Raw genomic sequence first — 18751 nt, forward strand, 5'->3', positions numbered from 1 at the left:
GCCAGTGCTGCTTTTGATTCTTTAAAATCTTGCCCTCTCCTTGAAATATGACACAGAAAAAAGTAGAAATGAATAATTAAGAGCAGCTGTCCTCTTTCAGGTGATACACTATCTTTTCATTTCTCCTCATGGCACAGGTGTGAAGGACATTTCTCTCAGCAGAGCTCTCTGAGGAATATTTATAGAAAAGTCAGAATCAGATCCTTTACATCTCTACCAGGTCTCTAAACAGAAGGTATGATCAAAGATAGATTACCTTTTTAATGTTTTAAAATAGATAAATAGAACAATTTATGAAGGCAGCATTGTAACCAACAGAGACCTGTAACCTGAAATTAATATCACAAAGACCTATAAGATTCTGTAGAAGGCGTAATCTATCTTATAAGCATGTAAAAATAGCAAAAGTGGCTGGATAGGTGAGACATCAGTGTGAACTTCCTCCTGTTGATCGCAGTCTCTAAAGTCTTCATCACATATCACATATATATATATGCATACATATCAGATATAGCAGAAGAATTAAGCAGGGACACTTGTTGCAGACTTTGCTGTGGCACAACTTTTACAAATGAATAAATAAACCAGAATAGCCCTTAACTGCTATTTATTAAAAAAAAAGTTACTGAGTAATTTACAGGTACCATATTTGCCAAATAAACTATGCACAAGAAAAGAAAGCTGCAATACAGTTCCAGTGGTAAATTACTTTTTATTTTACAAAAAATAGCTGCCTTGAAAAGAAATCAGATTATCATTTCCTGCTCTTTAATTTTTTTTTTTTTTACCTTTTATTTTGGGGAATGAAAAATCCTTAGCAACACAGATACATTATATTTCTTCATTATCACTCAGCACAAGCTACAGCAAATGTACCCACAAATACTGAGGCCAATCACAGGCAATAAATTCAATATATTTTACACATTGCTATGAAAAGTTGCAAGTTGCTGCTTGGCTTTTAAGGGCCTAGATGGCAGTATAGTTCTTAGTGTAATTAGCCAGTTTGATCTTCTCTGGGAAGATAATATTAACTGAGAGGTTTTCCCCATTGTTAGATTTCAGAAAAAAGTTCTTTTTCTTGCGTAGGAGATGACTGTATTTGGCATTAGCAAGCCACATTTCACATTTTGAAAAAAACACGATCCCGGTTGTACCCAAGACAACAAGACATGTAAGCAAGCCCAGTACAACAAAACATATCACCTGACTTCTACTGAGCAAGGGATCTGCATTCTGGATTGTTTCTTTCATTGTTATTTTCAGGATTTCTTGTTGATGCACTGATCTGTGATGAGCCTTTGAGGGTGTCTTGTAATTCTGCATATGCTTTGCCTCTATATTCACTCCAGAAAGACTTGTGTTTTTGCTGGGATGTTTGCAGGTCACACCAACGAACTCTGGTTTACAGATGCATTTGAATCCTCTCTGGGGATGTTCACTGCATGTGCCTCCATTCTCACATGGGCCACTTGCACAGAATATGATACGGCTGCTGCAGAGCTTTCCTATATAGCCACGGGGACAAGAACAGCTGAAACCCACACCAATATCTGTACATGTTCCTCCATTTGCACACGGATTGGATTCACAGTCATCTCTATCTATTTCACAGAAGTTGCCAGCAAAACCAGAAGGGCACAGACAGGAAGCATGGGGTGCAAAACCATTGTCATCAATGCATGTTCCTCCATTCTGGCAGGGAGAGCTACAACAGATAACAAATACATAGAATTGAACTAAGGTCCAATGAAACAAGCTATTAGGAAACACTTTATATAATGAAAGGCAATGGTTTTCTTTAGAAAAGCCAATTCCAAATGCAAATCCACTGAAGTCAATGAAGTTGAATTAAGAATGAGTTTGTTCAACAGCTTTGTCAATACAGACTATAACATCTTCTGCTGACCCTTTGGGCAGGATTAGTACACCAGTATATAAATTCAACCTGAAGAGCCGTGAAGGGATTTAAAATGATTTCAAACATTTATTCAAATTAAGCTTCCCAGTGTTTTCATATGCTTAGGGCCATTTAGCTGAGCACCTATGCAGACAAAATTGAGCAAAGACACTAGCAGCACAGCTTTCTTTTCCATCCGATTATTCATAAAACAATCTATGTATTTGTATTGGCAAAGCAAAACACCCTGCTATAGCAGCTAAATGTAAAGCTGATTGTTTTTATTCTGCCTCTCCAGTGCTCCATGACACAAAAAAATTTAGAGGCAAACAGATACTTTCCTTCAGGCAAAAGTTTTGATAAATATAATTGTAATAAAAAAATAGAAATGGGATCATTTCAGCCTTGGCAAAGGCAGCTGTAATGTGAGGACAAGACCATAGGAAACCAAATATTTCTGCAAACCCTTTAAGAACTTAATATTTAATAGCCTGGTACTATGTTTTAAGTGAGGTAAATTCCCTGAGACACCTTTTTTTACCTTTGCAATGTAACTGTGTCTTACTGAGTGTAAGGCCAAAAAGGTGGGGTCGCCTATTGACAGAAAGGCACAAATGTGCCAATTCAGTGGAGCTATGCAATGTGGACTTGGTCCTTTAGCTGGTCCTGTGGGCAGAAAAAGGACTCTGGGTCACAGGTTTACAAATAAATCTCAAAACCCACTTTCATGGCAGTTGATCATATATGAACAAAGCTTTTAAAATTTACCCTCTAAAAATGAATAACACTTGCCAAAGCTTATAAGAAGTCTCTCTGACAACAACAGTTTTCCTAATACTTTAAAATCTCTGAAAACATGAGAGCATAGTACCAGTACATAGTTGAAAAGTCCAAGCTGCTATTTAAGTGTTACATTTCCAGGGGAAAGTCCCAGGGGTAATGAACATCACAGCTTCATGAATGCTGATATTTCATATATGCAGCGGTCAGTAGCAATTGGCTGTTATGGACTTCCATGGTGGAACGCAGAGATTTAAGATGTTGATGTCTGAGTGAGATGACTGTGAGATATAAGCTCATGACTACAAATGGTTTCTGACCGCTGGTCAGGATAAGGTTCAGCTTCTCAAATGCCCAGTCATTGCTTTGGGACCGGCTATGATAGAGACTACCTCAAACACCTCTGGCTTTACTGGGGACTGAAACACTTGATGGCCATCCATCAGGAGAGCCTGAATATTGTGGTAGATGAATCATCTGGCTGTTTTTTGCTGCTTCCTCATAAACTGCTCTGTCCTCTTGTATTGTCCTTCACTGTAGATGTTAGCTGGAAAAAAAAAAAATACTAAAAGAACACACTGGAAGTCTGGAAACAGTATTAGGAAAGCAAAAGGTGTGGTTGTCCCTGGACTTTGACATAGCAGTTGTTAGTGACAACCTGAGGTGATCATGCAGACAAGGAATTTTGCCACAATCACTGCTTTAAGCAAAATATGGAAGTTGTAGTTGTGAAGTCCTTGAGTAAATGAGTGGTTATGGCCTTCTTGGAGAGCCTAGCACCCTTTCTTACAGGTCCCATGAAAGATTTGACAAGTTGTTTTGGATATGGCAATGTCTAGAAGTTTGAAACCTCATGGATGGGTTGAAGTACAGTACTTTCTAGGGAAATAGGAAGAAATTGCTGGATAATGTAAGTGTACATTTTTTTCTGAAACTTTCAGAAGTGTAGATAATTTAAATAAAAATGTTAAGGGGAACTATGTAGACTTTGGAAAATTTTATTTATTTATTGCTAACAGAGTTACATTTGCCTAAATTTAATATGTTTAAATAAATAAGGTATTAATATTAATCTCTGAATAGATTCTGTTACTTTGCATTTTTGACATTTAATGCAAGTTCAGCAAGGTGTGGTACATGAAGGGTTAGTTGTAGACACATGGGATGTTTGGATTTGGAAATCCAAATGGAAAAGCACTTCTTTGCTTTCCAAATAATCTGCTTTCATTTTAAAAAGTACCACTCGCTGCTCTGCTCCAGAGCAAAAATTCAAAACATCACACAGATGTCACTAATGAAGACACATCTGCCTGATTTTATAAACAGACTAGAACAAACACGATAATTTCTGAATTGTCTTGGTTCCATCTGTGAATATTAACTAAGGACCCAGCAGCAATGCTGAGTAATATCAACACTGTTAACATTAGCACTGAGGTAGAGAGGAACTGAGCAGAAGTGAGATGCAAATGAGTTGACATCATGTGATGACATCTCTTTCAATTATGTGGGGTGCACTCTCTGGTGGACTGTGAAGTATCAGCAGACACAGTGTTTATGCTGAATACAGTTGTCTTTTTGTACTAAAAGCAGACTTGCAGAGCCTGCTGCTCATTTTCCTGAAAAAGACACAGCTTCCTAGAGAAAAAGAATTGCTGTTTCAAGTATGTTGTTTCCTTAAGAAAAATTGTTCATGATTTCCAGACTAGCTCATGAGCATTCGGTTCGAACACAGAGTACCATCACAAAAATGTAGTTTCAAGAGGATTTTAATGAAGTACATGGAACTAATCTCTATTATTTCACTGATGATGTACCTCACCTGTTTTGGGGGATAGTTTATATAAATCCCTGTTGAATTACTCAAATATTTGCTCTACATATGAAAAGTAGGGAAAGCAAGCTATTCACATCCCCTGTGTTAGGCAAGTAGCTTGGATGTGATTCAAGGCACTTCTGAGGAACTTATATCTCTTCATTGAAAATGAAGAGAAACGGGCAGAACAGAGCAGTTATCTTAAGAGGCTGAAAGTAGACCCAGACAGAACTGTGTGACTATCCCCCAATTAAAAGCAGTGGCAAAAAAATCCCACTGACATAACATTGTAAGAATGGCAATTCTTGCCAGAGACAGTAAGGGGTTTTAATGTTCCTTAAACAAGAGTGTACAAGTCTTCAGGAAGATATATTCATAAGGTAAATCTGAATATTTGTAATTATCTATCGCCAAGCAAAAAGAGAACCAGATGGTATGAATATGGAGCTAGGGAGAAAGAAGGCAATCTCCAAAGAGAAAACTGTGATTTTAAGGTGATAGTTTTACCAAGCTTGTATCCACCAGAAAGGCATCCTGTATGTTTATGGGATCAGATCCTCGATAAGCTAGACGACAGCAGATATATCTAGATTTCAACAAAAGCACCAATTCACATTTTCTTTTAACTCTGAAAGGTCATCCTTTTTTCAAGCAAGTTCTACCAGTGATACTGCTGAAAGTTTATCAGTCTGTGCCCATTGCCTCTTGCCCTTTCACTGGGCACCTCTAAGAAAAGTCTAGCTCCATCTTCTCTGCTTCGCTCCATCAGGTATTTATACATATGAATAAGTTTCCCCAGAGCCTGATCTTCTCCAGGTTAAATAATACAGCTCTTAGCCTCTCCCTATAGAAGAGATGTTCCCATCCCTTAATGATCTTCATGGCCTTTCACTGGACTCACTCCAGTATGTCCATGTCCTTTTTGTACTGGCGAGCCCAGAACTGTCCCCAGCACTCCAGATGTGTCTCAGCAGGACAGAGGGGAAGGATACCTCCTTCAACCTGCTGGCATTGCTGTTCCTAATCTCCTGCTTCTCTTAGAGAATGGAGAGCAACAGCCTCCCACATCCTGTTCTGGTGGAAGTGAGATTATCTCCTTCAGTAAACTATGGACATACCATTATACGGCAGCTAGGAAAAATGACAGACTGGGGGACTAGATGTTTTTGTGCAGACAACTTGTGTATTGGCTACTGTTCTTATTACTGTATATGGTTCATATATACAGTTATCTCTCACTAGAAGTGAGAACACAGGATGGGAGGCTACTTCAAGTTTGTTTACAAAAATCATGTGAAGGCATAAATTCACCACAACAAAATGTGCAAATTATCACCTTTAGTACTCAAATTATGAACACAAATTTATGATGATAATCTGTAAATCTTTACAATATGAACAGATCAGATTTGTAAAGTTTGATAAAAATATCAGCCATGAGCAGAAGCATTATATGTTTTAGCACAGAGATACTTCCACTTAGCAAAGAATTCTGAATAATAATCAGTAGGAGCATGGATTTTGAATTCATGTCAGAAATCAATATTTACCCATTAATAATGCAGGGACCTTTTTTGAGATCGCAGTTTTTTCCTGTAAATCCCTGGGCACAGAGACAAATATAACCTCCATCACCAGTCTCTATGCACGTAGAGTTATTGGCGCAGGGCTTTGCAGAACATGGGTGAATATCTGTTAAAAAAACAAAAACAAAAACAACAACAACAACCAGGGCTCAATTAATCTAATTAGAAGAGTCAGTAAATAGTATATAATGCTTCAAATAAAATATAGCTTTAACGGTCATTCATCCTGCATCTTACAAATTCTGATTTATTCCTCCTTCTGTTAAAATGGTGTTCAAATTGTTCAACTACTACAAGCACTTTCAGCTTGTTTCTCTCTTCCTAGCTCCCACTTGTAAAATACATTTGAATTGTTGCAGCCTATAAATAAGTAATATTATCAATAAAATATTAGTATGGGAGAAAGAACTTCTATGTAGTCTAGTCATCCTTTCACAACCTTGGTTTCTCCATGAGCAGAATTCTGATAAAGCAATCAGGAATTGGGAATTCTCCCTGCTCCCTTCCCAGAGCCTATCATTATGTGCTTATGAACAAGCATTTCATAATAACAGAGATCAGCAAGTAACAAAAAAAATCTTTTAAAATTTCATCCTTTGCCTGGGCTGCATCCAACCCTTACATAACTGTACCAGAAGAGAGAGCTGTATGATGTCTGGACCCAAAGTCACACATCTCATTTTCTTTACAATTTCCCTTCTCAGCCACTTCCCACTCAATTTATTACTGAATTTTTAAAATAATTAAAAATAAATAAACAAGCAAGTGCATACTTTAGCCAACTAATAGTGCAGCTGCAGAAAAATGCTGACTGGAAGTTATCTGATGCCTCACACACACACATGCACACACACACTTTCTAAGAAGATGAAAAGGGATTTAAGGGCATTTATATTTTAGTTCCCACAACATAACATGAAATTTAGATGATAGCATGAGGTTCTGCAAAATTTTAACCATAGCAAAACATTTTAACAGCCTTAACTTTCAAATACAATCTTCCCTGGATAAGAGGCTCCATTTTCTAATGTATTAGCCTGTTTTCATTGCAAGGCAACCACTCTGCATGCACTTTGAGTGTAAGCTCCAATTTTCACAAGGACCAAAATAACCTTGAATGCTTTTTGGAGCAGTGTTGTTTGCCACCTACTTTCACAGGCTTTGAATACAGCTAATAAAGCATGAACTCTGCTGCAGGAGCAAGGAAACACTCTGAAATATATGGATAGCTACATGTACATATATATACACACATACATGACTGTCAGTAATTTATGTCAGGGATTTAATTTTAAAACACAACATAAAAGCCTTTTGGAACATGTCCTTTTAAAACATAATACATAAATAGCCTCAAATAGCTCATTTTCTCTATTTTTCCTCTAGCTTACCACTCAAAAGGCAAACAATCAAGTGATTTACTTGCTTCAAGTAATAACTGAGTCCAAGATGAGAATTCGAAAAAAGAATGGTACATTTACACATGTATTATGAGTGGACACAATCACACTAGCAAGAAATTAATTAATAATTGCATAAAACTAAGTTGTCATGCTGCAGCATATGAAGAAATCACTGAGTGTTTTTACGAGGAAGGCACACTCGGTAGTAGTTTATGTCACAGCAGAATTTCTAGACCCTGTCTCATGCATGCCTAGCACGGGCATTAGAGGCTCCACCTGTACTCTTGTTGATGACAGCTTACCAACATGTGCCCTTGGCAAAGCAGTCAAGTGCCATGTAGCACAGTATACTCTGAGCTTACAACATATGTTCACTTTTTAGCCAAATTGAGGCCAAGATTCAAGCAGGAGGTCAGGGGCCCACTAACATAACTGTGCAGTCACAGCCAGAGATGACAAGATGACAGAGATGATCGAACTGATTTATCAAGATGGATCATATACTCCAACTGAGCTGTCATTTTTTCCTGGAAATAAATTGACTAAATTACTTTTCTCTTTCTTATGTTCAGTGTTCAATGTGGTTCCTGTACTGTGTAGTGTATGTCAGCTGCAGAGGGAAACCCTGTGCTGTGAAGCCTGGTTCCAGGTGTTCACATACCTGATTTCAAGGCTATGCTTCTACAGGATGAGATGCTATGGCATTCAGTTAGGCAGGCTGGTGGACTCCATTACAAAAAGGTTAACCAGCAGCACTATCACTAATATCAACTCATAGATTTCTTTCTTAAGTGCCATGTCTGTCCACAAGACTGCAATAATAGTCATAAATGATACCACTGATCCTGCCCGACATGTTTACAGTTGATCAAGCCCAACCTATAATCTGCATGCTTCTAAATTACTGTGAAGGTCATTCTTGACCTGCACTGAGAAACAAGCTGTCGTAGTAAAAACAACAGCTATACAGTCAGGGGCATTAGCAAAACGCTTGATGATCTAAAACTACTCCAGAAAGTAACTTCCATGATCCAAGCCAATGAGACTGTACACTAACTTTTCTAGTAAATAAAAAAAAAAAAAAAAAGATATCACCACCAGTCCAAATCACCTATTTTGCTTCCCATGCTTAGCAAGCAAATAAGATGCTGAAACTGTATCTATATTTTACAAATGCTTCAGGTGTTTGCAGTAGTGGCCAAATGAACTTTAGATCCTCCCACCGTTTTCCATTCTGAGTTTTGCCATCCTTGTAAGCTGGCAGTTGCTCATAGGTGGCAACATTAAAACAGTGGCTATGCCAAAAACTCCCTGGCAAATATTAAACTTTCTACAGCAGCAAAAATGGAGAATTTCAAAATAATGCCAGAACTGCATTACTCATGACCATTCACCAATCTCCACAAAAACAATATAAATGTAGCTTTCTTACATGCCTTATTACACACCTGAAGCTAAAAACGGTCTCTAATAGCTCAAAAATGGCACTTTATGTCATATGCCTGTGAAAAATATAATATGGCCTGCTCTCATCATACGCAAAAAATCAGTATTAGAACAGAGAGGCAGGGAGTCTTGTACTTTATAGTAAGAAATTGATGGGTCTGTATTTCCATATTTAAGAAACAGTTACATATGTGTATATGCCAGTGATCCCCAAAAGAGCAGGAGCCTTCAAAAGCCCTACTTTTTCCTAATCTGATTAAGTTTCATTTAGTGGTTCCTGTCAATGAGGTATCATGGTCTGTTATCACTTTATACAGCCAGGAAACTGGCACCAACTTTTTGGCAGAGGATGATGAGATCAGTAGCTGAGCAATTAACCCATTTGAGGTTTCAGTACTTTATTGGGTCAGGATAACAATTTTTAGCAACATTCTAGTAGCAAGAAAAGGAAGAGCCTTCTCTTGATCCCTTGTGGCAAAACAATACCTTTAGAGTAGGTAAATCCACTGAGGTGAAAGACTGTCAACATAACATGTCCCTGCAGATGAAAAAATGGCTATTTCTTTTTGGTTGAATATTCTTAGCAGGTCTTCATGGGGATCTAGATTCAAATTGGCAAAGACAACTCTGATAATTGAGAAAAATAATAGTTTCTGAACTTAAAAAAGGTATACGTTTTTGTATTATAGAACTATCTTAAAGAATGTGTATTAAAATAATATTTTTTCCGTAAAGATAAGGGTACAATTTCCAAAGCATTGCTTTGCATCCTTCCAACTGCAGGTACGTGCTCCTGGATGCTCTGTGGTGTTGGCCCCCTCAGATCTCTTTGGATGAACATTTGCCTGTGTCAGCCAAAATAAACCAGCTCAGCAAAGGCCAGTTCTTCAGCTTGCTTCTGCTAAGCTGTCTCATTCTGACTGGTAAGGGGTGAAGGAGTGCACACAAGAGCTGTGCTTACTCCCTCAGACCTGAGAGGGAAGTGGCAGCCTGTTCAGGCAGACCTTTTTCTCAGATATACTAATCCTACTCCACTGAATCATCACTGGGTTAAGCAAAGGAAGAAATAAGCACAACGGTTTCATTTTCAAGAAGTATTAAGAAAGTTGCACATATATATATATATATGTATACAATGTGCTAGGTAAATATTTCAAATTATTTAACATATAGAAGACGACTTATATTGTTATAGAAAGGGCTTATATAACAACAAGGGAACAGCAATTTGTTGGCTTCGTCCACAATAATCAATGTTTAAAATAGAATGATGGGTTTACCCTCTGCTCGCGCATATGCCCAATTACAAAAGATACTACATGCTTTTGTCTAAATTATTATAAGTTTCAGATTTACATGCTGCTGCCCAGATTCCCCTCATTATCTGGTGCTAACATTCACTCTTTCCAAGTTAGTTATCCAGAAGGATTTCCGCATGTCTCCAGCACCAGATGGGGCTGTTTCACCTCACTTGCTGAAGGACAGGAAAGGATGTGCAAACCTATGTCACAGAGGCTGCCAACCCAGCCCTCCTCACAGATGCACTGCCAGGGCTTGGCACAGCTGCCGTGCACGCACCCAGGGAAAGGCACACACTGATTACAAAGAGCACCTTGCCAACCAGACTGACATCTGAAAGAGATAAAAGACAAGATAGAGGCACAGTTTATTTTTAATAAACATAATTACAAGGATGTTGCCCTTTTTGAGGCACAATAAATAAACTTTCAGATACAAAATTGGACCGCGCAGTACATTTGAACAAAAAGATACCATCAATGCTTTTGGGATACTGGAAGCAGTTTATGTGAAGAAAAACGTTTCATTCAGTGAGAAAAAAAAAAAAAATGCAAATCAATGTAAAGACCTTTCTTACTGGAAAAAGTAGACTAAAAAGGCACCTAGATGTCTATGCTCTAGGACTCCAGTTACTGTATCCTAATAGAGTGCTGTTTCATTATAGTTCTATATTTTCATAGGGAAAATCATTTCAGCTTCTCTCTATTTTACTGAGACTATGAATTATTGAAGCCATCCATTCCTGTGCTAATAGCCCTATCTGACAGATCTTTTTACCTGCATTCACTGGGAAATTCACAAAATCCATTGTCTGGGTGGCAGCCAGTTTTACAGTTCACACCTGGAAGAAGAGATTTATAATATCAAACCAGAAAAATCAGCACTCCAAAAAAAAAAAAAAAAATCATACCATGTCCTATACACATTACTGATGTTTTAAAAGAACACAGACTGCATAATGTTCTGTTTTTTTTTTTTTTCTTTAAATATGTTTATGCAATATAAAATTTTAAATTAACTTAATCTGGAGCATGTTACAGAGTGTTCCTATAGGATAAGCAAAATAGCATAAATAATTAACTGCAAAAGAATACAAAGTCACTTTAGCATACACAAAGTGTATGCAATATCACACTACACACTACTTTAAAAGGGAAATTTCAGAACAGATCCACGTCTGTCATTTCACAACATGACACTCCAACTACATTGCTTCCGAACTACTTGAAACACAAAAGTACCTTGAGGTAGAAAAGGAATTCCATTTAAAACAACTTACAGTAGAAGTGTTGAATTCATTTCACCCCTACGTCGGATGAAAATAAAAAATCACCATTTTCATTAAATCGCGCATGAATAACGTAAGTTAAGGAGAAGAGGACTCAGTCACATCTTTTTTTTTTTTTTTTTTTTTTTTTTTTTTTTTTTTTGCTTTCTTTCAAGTCTTTGCACCAAGCACCGCTCCCCTGAAACACCGGCCGATAGCCGCAGACACCCAGCGCAAAAGGGACGAGCAACGCAGCAGCCGGGCGCCGAGGGAGCCCCTCCCCAGGACCCCCGGCGCAGGGACCGGCTCGCCCCCCGGGGACTCCGCTTGCCGCCCGGCCCCGGCCAACTCCCCAAACTTTCCCAACTCGCCTCCCCCCCCCCCCGCGGCAGCCGCCGGGGTGTCCGCCGCTCGCCGCCCCCGCGCAGCGCTCCGCGCGGCTGCCGTTACCTGCGGCTGCGGGGAGGACGAGGCGCAGGAGGCAGCAGCAGCCGAGGAGCCCGGCGGCGCGCAACCCCATGGCCGGGGGCCGCTCCGCGCTGCTCCGCGCTGCTCCGCGGGGAGCTCGGCGGAGGGCGCGCAGGTTCCTCGCCGGGCGGCGGTGGCCGGGAAGGCGGCAGCCTCCGCCCGCAGCGCCGCCCGGGCTCCGGGGCCACGGGGCGGGAGGAGGGAGGGAGGGAGGGAGGGAGGGAGGGAGGGGAGGAGTGCCCGCCGTGACCCCCGCCTCGCCCCGGCGACTCCCAGCCCGCTGTCCTGCGCGGGGGCGGAGAGAGGAGCCGCGGACCCTGCGCAGCCCGGCGGTCGCGGGGAGGGAATCTGGGAGGGCGCGGAGAAGGGAGGTCTGGTGGGGGTGTGTTGAACACGCCTCTTATCTCTTTAAAACTTACTCCGGCTGTTCACCAAGAGCTGAACTGGGGTTTGTCTTCAGAAATCTGAAGACTTCTCTCAGTCATTCACCTCAGAGCTCCAATTTTTTCAGGAAAGACCCCAGCAAAAGCAAGGAAGGTAAAGTATTTTATGTTTCTGGGGCTAAAGAGTTAAAAAAAAAAAAACAAAAAAAAAACAAAAACACCCAAAAAAAACAAAACAAAAAAACCAACACACAATACCAAAACACCTCAAACCAAACGCTACATTTAACAGTCTGTTTGCTACACACGGAACAGATCAAGAAGAAACATTACTTTCACCACAAGGCAATTTAAATTCCCCATTTTATTCTGTGTCTGTTCCTCTTTTCTATCTTCTTTTTCTTCCTTTGAGCTGTCCCTTATGGAAATAGACTGGCTTTTCTTATTCTTTGTACTCTTTATTGTTCTTTGTTTTAACTCCTTTAAAGAAGTTATGCCTAGTTTTTAGGATTCCTGAGAGACCTGTTTTCTGCTTGCTGATGTAGTGCTTTCTTCCACCAGACCTCATTTACCAATTCGTCTCCATTTATGTGAAGCAACTAGACATCCCTATAATATGGGATGAAAACTATACAGCCATTTGATTTTCCTCTAGAATTACAATGGGCTAATCCAAAATTACCTGCCTGACAACATATGCACTGGAAAGCACACATTAGCTTCTGGTAGCCCATTTACTGGTACTTGAAGACAACTACTTCACTTGGGCTGAAAAAGTTTGCTTCTACTAATACTGAATTTTAGTTTTAACCAAGAATGGGGGAATGGACATAAAAAGGAAGAGCAGAGGATGTGGGGTGAGTTAAAAAACACCACTTGGGAGCAAGGTGTGAGGCAGACGCTGCTTCTTCAAAGCTCTCCAAAAGTATTCGTATCTGATTCTATACGCACAGATTGCCTCCATGCCTTTTCTACTTGTCTTGCTTTCCTTTTACTACTGAAACATTACTCACTGCTTTGAAAAGGTTACTTTGCCATCATGGCTTTCACTGTAGCTCGCCAGAACAAGTCTTGCTGGGGTATTAAGAATGACACTCTAGAGAAGTGAAAATGTGAAGTGGTAATGATGACTGCTTAATCCTTTACTCTGCCCTTCCGTGAACCTGTGCTTTTCTTGGGTAAATAACAACAGTTCTCTGTTAGTCTGATCACTTTGCTTTTATTTTGACTTTCTTAGTTATTTGTTTACACTCAGGTTGTCATAGGTCCAAGGTTGATTATTCCTCTCTTAAATCGGAACTTCTCTGATAGGTCATGTAGAAGCCCTGTTGTGTTAGACCTTTCTTTGTGTTTTTTAACCAAGAGATAACCTGGGTAGTTAAAAAGCTTACAAATGTTCTGTTATTTCAGTGATATTCCTATAGCAGCTTGAAAAACTGGTTAAATGAAGGCTTTAATCTTTCTGCCTTTTATCCTAGAAATTTCTCCTTGTATTGTTTTTTCTTCAGACCTTAAGAGTAGAGAGTTTGTAGACTTCATAGGTTTTATCTGTACACTCATCACTGTCAAATTATCAGCTCAAATTTGCATTGTAAATATATACTCTGACATCTGATGATGTGTTTTTTCTATTTTCTGAGTTAAGTACTGAATATCAGCTTTATTGTCCAAAACTGACATCTTATGAAAAGATCATTAGGAAAATCTTGTTCTCACAATCCTATATAAGATATGCTATAATCACCATTGCAGACTTCAATTTTTGTACTCTCTTTTTCTTCCATGTTTTTAGGCTTTTTACATTTTTTGCATAGATAAACTGTTAGGCAAAAAATAATCTAATTTTTAGAACAATTCTACTTTTTGCTCTTCTGTGTCTCAGGGATGTTTACTGGATTGCTGAAATCAGGACAAATATCAATTTTCCCATCTTTTCTACTTATTTCAACAGTCATCTAAACAAAACCTGCAAATTTTATTTCTGCGAGGTCAAAATCCTTTTTGTTAGAATGGAGTCTATCCAACATAACCAGAATCTGTTGGAACAGAAATTGCCCAGATACTAATCCAAAAATAATTTCAAAACACAAACCCCAGCACTCTGTAAATCCAGACTAATTCTCTTTTCTCCCCTCCTTCCACCTGAGCTAACCAAACTACAAATCATTTTTACTTAGCTTGTTTGCTTCCAAAACCACTCTGATCCAAATCTCCACAGTCTTTACAATAGCCTTTGAAAATTACAGTAACTGTGTTATGGCAGATCTTAGTGATTTCTACTGAGAATAACCTTATTTTTTTTTATTATTTTATTTTTTGTTTTCATAGAATGGTTTTGGTTGAAAAGGACCTTAAAGATCATCAATCCTCCTGCCCCAGGCAGGGCCCCCTTCCCCCAGCCCAGGGGGCTCCCAGCCCCGTCCAACCTGGCCTTGAACCCTTCCAGGGAGGGGGCAGCCACAGCTGCTCTGGGCACCCTGGGCCAGCGCCTCACCCCCCGCACAGGGAAGACCTTCTTCCTCACATCTAAATCTACGCTATTTCAATTTAAAGCCATTACCCCCTGTCCTATCACTACATGCCTTTGTAAAAAGTCCCTCCCCATCTTTCCTGTAGCCCTCTTTAAGTACTGGAAGGCTGCTATAACTTCTCTCCCCTAGGCTGAACAACCCCAACTGTCTCAGCCTGTCCTCACAGGGGAGGTGCTCCAGTCCTCTGATCATCTTCATGGCCCTCCTTTCAACTTGCTTCAAGAGGTCCATGTCTTTCTTATGCTGGGAGCCCCAGAGCTGGACACGGTAGTCCAGGTGGGGTGTCATGAGACCAGAGCAGAGGGGGAGAATCACCTCCCTCAACCTGCTGCAAGGTCTTTGCATTAGAAATTGGAAAGTACAGAACTTCATGTAATCGTTGTCTGTGTATGGAGATCATCCAAGGTATTAACAATTGTACTAATTTCTTCACCTAAAAATACTGGAGTGGTGACTACAGACTGAGGACTGCTGGTCTAGTGAGCTCTTAACAGACTGTCATTCTTGGTAAATAGATAGTTTTATGGAAACCTTGGGACTTTGGGAGATTTACTTTGAAACTTGTTAGAGGATTCAGGGGCATCAGGTCACCAAAGACAGTGACTGCAACAACTGAATCCAGAAAAAAGTCTTCATGGATCTTTGTCCAGAAACTGTGATAGTTATTTTGTTTGTTCCAAGAAAATGGCACACAACAAATTGTGCGTTCTTAGACAGGAATAACGAACATATTCAAGGACTGAGCTACTGGAAAAAGCAGACTGAGACCGAGAATTGAAGCTTAGTAAAACTTCTTTTTGTACATAAGAGGTAGAAACAGAGTGCTTCAACCTTCTGGTCAGCAGCATGCAAGCAACTTTGAGAAGTCTGAAAATCCAGAAGCAGCAAGGAATCCCTGAATTTCTGTCCTGGCTAGAAGTATTTGTACTCTCAAGTGCCTGTTTGTCTACTAATATAACACCTTTTGACTGAAGAGAAGTTCAGTCAGGTTTTTATTTCATTGTTGCAAGGATGTGAAGATGGAGACTCTGCATCAGTAACAAGAAACGCAATGCAGGTCATCAATATAACATCTTCTAAAGGTCCTCGCAAACTCCTGGCAGCTAAAATCTGAGGCTAACAACAGTGTCACACAGAAACCATACGTGAGGCCCCACATGAGAGGGAGAAATAAATGATTAGTTTGGGCTATTCTTATACATATTGCAAAGAGAAAGAAAAAAAATATAAATTACAGGGCAGTGCCATCTCCCTGAAAAAGCTTTGTGAATGAGCGTATCAGAAACTTTAATGTCATGAGTGGAGAGGTTTATCTTTTATCCTTTGAAGGGATCTCATCAGCTATGGTTATATACAGGCACAAAGTTTTAGGATCTGTTGGCTGGGTTTACAAATGCATACACTGTGCTAGACTATGTGAGTAGCATTGTACATTAGATAAAAGCTCATCAGATGCAGCTGGAACTTTAAGGAACTATTTTATGCTCTTTATGTTAGGTTGTCCCATCCTCACGTGTGACTGGACAGGATGGGCTGAGCCAGCCTACAGGCTTGTTGGGGTTGAGCAGAGCATCCTCTCTCTCCTTTTCTCCTAACCTCCTTGCCATCTCCAAGCTGCACAGCTGCATTTCTGCCCCCATGCCGGCTTTACTTTCGTTACTACCTCTGAATCTTCAGCAAGCTGATTCAGTACACTATGCTGGCAGGTGACCAACAAGAAAAACAAGAAATTAGTTCTGCTGTCATTGTACCCACTTCAAGAACATGTCTCTGCCCTCACAAAATGCAAAAGGTGAACGTCTATAGACTTCAGCGGGGAGAGAGGAATCTTGTCCAGCACCTTCTGTATCAGGGCATATAAACCAGAAAGTTTTTCTGCACAGAACGGATTTCACTACACACAGAAATAGCATCTATCAACAGCTAGCTAGAGATTACCAAAATATCTCTTTTATCATGGTATCATGGTAATTTTTTCCCATTGGAACAGTAGCCGGAGTGTGTAGAGCTAAATTATACAGCAATAATTTACAAGTGTTCAAGCCAAACCCATTCTCTTGCCTAGCACTGAAAATCCTCATAACCTCCCTCTCTAACTATTGACAAAGCACTAGCTCAGTGTTATCTATCACCCAATTACTATAGCACAGAGAATTCTGCCAGCTGTTTTAAAAAATACATTACATGAAATCTTAGCTGCTCTGAAGACTGAGGCAAAGCTTTCATCACTAGGGCAGGTTTCCATTGACTGTAGCAGTCTTGATCAAAGAATGAATGCAATTTTCCCATTTCTCAATGTTAGGAAAGTCAGAGATTTTGCCATCCCTGAGATCATAGTTTAGCTCTATTTTGATTTTGTAAAGAAAAATCCCTAAATGTAGACATTTTAAATATTCAGTAGGATCCTACTTTCAGTTATTCCACTGATAGATGCATGCACCTTGCAATTAAAATACAGGGTTGAGAAACTACTACATAAAAAGCAAATCAAGACAACAACAAAAAAACTTATTCTTTAGTAGATTTTTTAATATCCTGCTATTTACAGCACAAAAGATGAGAAACTGGAGGAGAAATATGTGTAGCATAGGCACAAAGCAAAATAAGATCTATTAAGGTAATATGACTCTCTCACTAATGCAAACAAAAATGAGATCTTATCTGGAGATGTTACAAAAAGAATGTATGTTTTCAAAGAAAGCTAAGCAAAAACATTTTTCAAAGAGCTAGAAGGATATCACTATCATTTTATATAGTACTGGGCTGTCTGTACTTGACATATATAATAATGTAGACAGGTTCATTGAAAGATAGTGTGAGAATCATGGAAGGACTTTTTTAGTCTAAAGAGAGAGAAATGCTAAAAGATACATGCATCATAATGTGTTAAAATAGGAAGACACAAGTACAAAAATTGGTAGTGGGCAGACGTAATGGCCAGAACTTTAGTTGGAAGAAAGATTAATTTAGCCTCAATATATAGACATTTTCTTTAACACTGAGTTTGTTCAGGCAATATGACAGTTTGCCATCATAATAGAGGTAAGATAATTAGATGTCTTTAAGGAAAGGTTAAGTACACTTATGGGAAGACTAATATAAAACCATCATTGCTTGAAGCAAGTGTTTGGATTAGATTACTGAAGATGTCCCTTTCAAAACCATCATTTATGGTCCTGCACTATATTTCTGTCAGGAAAACATCCTTTTGCAAATTGATGTTAAAAAAAGCCTGAATCCTAGGAATTTTTAAAAGGTGCTTGACAGTCTGACAGATGTTAATAGTAGCTGTGAAGTTTGTATCATAGTGTGTCCAACATGTCCAACACGCTCTACTCACTGGAGATTAAGATAATGTTTAGTTTGTAATTCATATTACCTTGTTATGTTTTATTTTCCTGCTGTGTGAAAGATTTGGTGCAGTGAATATGCACACAGATTCTTAATAGTCACCCAGTAAAGAGAACATTTTTGTTACCATGTCAGTGATACGACATTTTAAAATATATTTTTAAGTACTTTCCTGAGGCTAGTAAAGTAATTTCACTTCCTGTATAAAACATAACTAGATCTGAGACTTCATTTCAGGTCAGGGGCTGCCTGTGTGTACACGGGAGGGAAGGCAAGAGAGGGAGAAACAGTCTCTCTATTAAGGCAACATGTTCTTATGGTTTTCTGAATTGACAGAATAAATTATTCTATCTTCTGGCTGAACAGGATATTTATAAAGAAAAATGGACAGTTTGCTGTGAAACAGCCATATCTCAAAATGAACAGCTTAGTTTTAACCACATGGAGTTTGAAATGATAGTGAGACATTGAAGATTATGTGGCTGAGAGAGGGGAAATTCAACATTGAAGCACTGTTCAAG

At 39.3% G+C, this 18751-nt stretch overlaps 1 protein-coding gene across 1 annotated transcript; it reads right to left on the reverse strand.

Annotated features, from left to right (window-relative positions):
* Nucleotides 1–594: 594 nt before the first annotated feature.
* On the reverse strand, nt 595–12292 carry DLK1 (delta like non-canonical Notch ligand 1). Its single transcript, XM_042799264.1, has 5 exons — nt 11948–12292; nt 11008–11071; nt 10433–10563; nt 6047–6188; nt 595–1708 (listed from the first exon to the last, which is right to left on the reverse strand). The coding sequence occupies exons 1-5, from the start codon at nt 12015–12017 to the stop codon at nt 970–972; spliced, it is 1146 nt and encodes a 381-aa protein (XP_042655198.1). The 5' UTR covers nt 12018–12292; the 3' UTR covers nt 595–969.
* Nucleotides 12293–18751: the final 6459 nt, after the last annotated feature.

This window comes from Tyto alba, unplaced genomic scaffold, assembly GCF_018691265.1.
Source record: "Tyto alba isolate M040663 unplaced genomic scaffold, T.alba_DEE_v4.0 Super-Scaffold_29, whole genome shotgun sequence".
NCBI lineage: Eukaryota > Metazoa > Chordata > Aves > Strigiformes > Tytonidae > Tyto > Tyto alba.

Coding starts and splice junctions, on each gene's coding strand:
- DLK1 (XM_042799264.1), bottom strand. CDS start 12,017: ATGGGGTTGCGCGCCGCCGGGCTCCTCGGCTGCTGCTGCCTCCTGCGC. Junction 10,564..11,007: donor GAATTTCCCAGTGAATGCAG/GTAAAAAGATCT, acceptor TATCTCTTTCAG/ATGTCAGTCTGGTTGGCAAG. Junction 1,709..6,046: donor GGTCCCTGCATTATTAATGG/GTAAATATTGAT, acceptor TATCTGTTGTAG/CTCTCCCTGCCAGAATGGAG.